Below are 3,129 nucleotides of genomic sequence, written 5' to 3'. Positions count from 1 at the left end.
ACAGAGTCAGCCCTGTTTGAGGGGGATCCAGCTCCTGGAATCACACGCACTTGGGGGTCTACACATCCTCGCTGGACCTCAAAATCTCCACCTTTCCAGGGCACCCCGGTCTGGGAATTTGGGAGGGTGGGCCCTGCTGCCCACGGGTGTGTGTGGACGCTCCCGATCCAGCCTCACTCAGGGCAGATGTTCCTGAGGGTCACGGGGTTCCGTGCGGCAGAGGAGGAGCACCGTGCTCCCAGCTGTCTCCTCCCCCAGCACGGGGACAAGGGGCCCCCACCCCCTCCCCAGCCCCCCGCAGCAGATGACCATGGTCTGGGGAGGTCTGCCAGAGACCATCTCAGGATGGACTGAGCTCCTGGGGCGGGGCAGGGGGGCCGTGATGAGGAGACAGGACCCGACATGCAGTGTTCTGTGGGCTCAGGGCTCCAGGGTGGAGGCCCCGGCGTATTCATCACCTGGCAGCCCCATCAGGCTCGGTCTGGCCAGCCTGCAGCTGCAGCCACATCCGCCTGGCCCAGGACCTCAGCCAGCATGCCAGGCTCTGGTGACTCCAGATGCTGCTCCTGCCAGGGCCCCGGCTGCCTACCAGCTCAGCATCCTCACTTAGGCTGAGCGGCCACAGGAAGGGAGGCTGGGGAGGGCCCAGAGAGGAGGTGGTGGGCGGTGGGGCCACAGGGGCCGGACAGAAGGTCCCAGAATGGCTGGAGGACACGTGGCAGGAAAGGAACAGGCTCGGAGCGGAACAGAGGGCGGGCGGCCTGGTGGCTCCTACTGCTGGGCGGCCGGAGGCCTCCAGTGGAGAAAGCTTGGCCAGGGCTAGCTTCAGCATATGGAAGTGGGAGGTGATACCCCAGGGGTCTGGGGCTCCCCGGGCTCAGGCGCGCATGCTCCTCCCGGCCCACTTAAGACAGACCCGGGGATGCCGCAAGCCCTAGAAAATCGACCCACCGGGGATGTCAGTGTGCTCGCCCAGGCCTGTTCTGGGCTGATCGGCCACCCACCTACTCCATGTCGTTGGTCCTGTGGCCTCTGCTGCCCTGAGCACCCTGGAATTCAGCATGCTCCACTCCTCCCCCGGAGCCTCCCCAGCGTCCAGCCCAGCACCCAGTAGGTGCTTTGTAATTCTCTCACAGCGCGGGGCCTGGCACAGCCTTTATAAAGGGAAAGGGAACTCGACCAGGGGGCCAAGCTCCTTAACGGGTGGAGGTGCCCCGCCCCAACCCCGCCCACCGCGCGCCCGAACGCGGGTCTGCTCCGGAATTTCTTGCTGGGACCCCTCAGTTGGGGTCTGTGTCTAGCAGGGCTGGTGGGTCTGTCTTGCTCCTGCCGGCCCCTCCACTTCAGCGTGTGCACGCGGGCAGCGCTTAATCACAGCTGGCCCCAATCCTGGGCGGGGCGGGGGGGGTGCTCAGGAGGGTGGGCCCTGGGAGCTGGCGTGGCGCCGGGGCCATCAGAGCTCGGCGTCCGGCTTGACCAGGTGGCCGCTGAAGGTGATGTAGAGGTCGCCGTGCTCGCCGAAGATGGCGTTGTCGCGGTCGCGCTGGAACATGCGCACCCAGACGGCGTCGCCTGCGGCCAGCGGCAGCAGCAGGCTCTGCGCCTGCATCGCGCCGCGCTCGCTGGGCTGCCCATACAGCACCGCGGCCGCGTGCGCGTTGCGCATGATGTGCAGATAGGTCTCCTTGTAGTTCCAGGTGTGCACGTTGAGGCTCAGGAAATAGACGCCGGGCGCGGTGCAGATGAAGCGGCCGGAGGCCAGGTCGAAGGCGCCGTCCAAGTTGACCAGCTCCGTGTCGAAGGTCACCGCCTGGAGGGCGTCGGCGCTGTGCAGCCCCTCGCTCCGGCCCACCGAGAAGGCCGCGTAGGTGGGCGCGCACTGCGCACCTGGCAGCCCCGCCTGCCCCTTCTGGCCCTTGCGGCCCCGGAGGCCCCGAGAGCCGGGCGGGCCCTGCTTCCCGCTCCTGCCAGAGCGACCTCTGACCCCCACCTCGCCCTTCTCACCTGCCGGGGAGGGGTGGGGGCTGAGGAGAAGCCCCTGGTCAGGGCCCGCAGGGTCGGGTTCTCTGGCCACATGGCCCTGCACGTGACCTCGCTTCTGTGGGCCTCAGTCTCCTCTCTCAGAGCGGCGCTAACTCACCCTCCAAGGAGCAAAGAGAGAGAAGCCACACCCCGAGGGCCTGGCTGTTCGGGGGTCTGTGCTGACCATCATGCGGGGGTCGGGGGGTCAGGCAGCCGCCAGAGGAAGGGTCTGAACTGGTCTTTGAAGGAGAGCACTGGGGTTCAAGCTCAGTGCAGCCGGCAGTCCAGGCCCCAGGGTGAGGCCCTCCCAGAGCCCTACCTCTCTCACCCCCAGAGGGGACCCAGGCCCCTTCCCCTCCTCTAGGGGCAGGGCTGAGGGCAGCCTCAGGCCCCCTGTCCACAGCCCCTTCCCCAGGACACCCTCTGCCCACCTGGGGCGGGGTGGCCATGGAGAGTAGGGAGCAGGCACCCATCCATTGTCCCCTTGGGGCTCCCTGTCCCCTCCCCTCAGCATAGGTGTCCCTGTAGGGCCAGGGGCGGGGGAGGCCGCCCCTCCGGGTACACTCACCTTTGAGGATCGAGATGTCAATAGTGGGCCGCAGGCAGGGCAGCCCCGCCCACGTGTCCCCGCCGCTCACATGGGCACCTGGGCCGGGGGCGGCGGGGGGCCAGGCTGGACGGCAGCACTGCACACACGGCCGGCGAGGCAGCCCCAGGCCATGCCAGGCCCCAGCAGGCAGCGCCAGGAGCAGCAGGAGGGCAGGGGCCACCATCCAGGCTAGGGCCTGGGGCTGGGCAGGAGGGGAGGAAAAAGGTGTGAGAGGAAGGCAGGGAGTGGAGGGCTTGCCCTGCTGGGCCCCCAGTGCCCCCACGGCAGCCTGGCAGCTCCCCTGTGTGGGGGAGACGATGGGGGGCCCAGGGAACCGCCTGGGTGGGGAGGAACAGCTGGGACCCCTTGAGGGGGCTGCGGTGGGGTCGGCCAGAGCCTTGTCCCGCACAGAGCGCCCTATCAGCCCCTCCTGGACTCTCATCCCACCCTGACACCGCTGATGGGTCCTTCCCCGGATCTGAGACTCCTCCTTGACACAGCCTGGGGGCCACCACTGC

General features: G+C 68.3%; 1 protein-coding gene across 1 annotated transcript; it reads right to left on the bottom strand.

The window, feature by feature from the left end:
* Positions 1–1,453: 1,453 nt before the first annotated feature.
* Positions 1,454–2,795, bottom strand: C1QTNF8 (C1q and TNF related 8). The gene is made up of 2 exons (XM_052635850.1): positions 2,591–2,795; positions 1,454–2,004 (listed from the first exon to the last, which is right to left on the bottom strand). Exons 1-2 carry the CDS (start codon positions 2,793–2,795, stop codon positions 1,454–1,456), a joined length of 756 nt encoding a protein of 251 aa, XP_052491810.1.
* Positions 2,796–3,129: the final 334 nt, after the last annotated feature.

Source organism: Budorcas taxicolor, chromosome 2 (genome assembly GCF_023091745.1).
Source record: "Budorcas taxicolor isolate Tak-1 chromosome 2, Takin1.1, whole genome shotgun sequence".
Classification (NCBI taxonomy): Eukaryota; Metazoa; Chordata; class Mammalia; order Artiodactyla; family Bovidae; genus Budorcas; species Budorcas taxicolor.
Note: the sequence above shows the minus strand (reverse complement) of the source record. Positions and strands in the feature narration are given on the sequence as shown.

Excerpts from the sequence above, each read along its gene's own strand:
- C1QTNF8 (XM_052635850.1), bottom strand. The coding sequence starts at position 2,795 with ATGGTGGCCCCTGCCCTCCTGCTGCTCCTGGCGCTGCCTGCTGGGGCC. Across the intron at positions 2,005-2,590 it reads TGACATCTCGATCCTCAAAG|GTGAGAAGGGCGAGGTGGGG; the intron begins GTGAGTGTACCC and ends CCTCCCCGGCAG.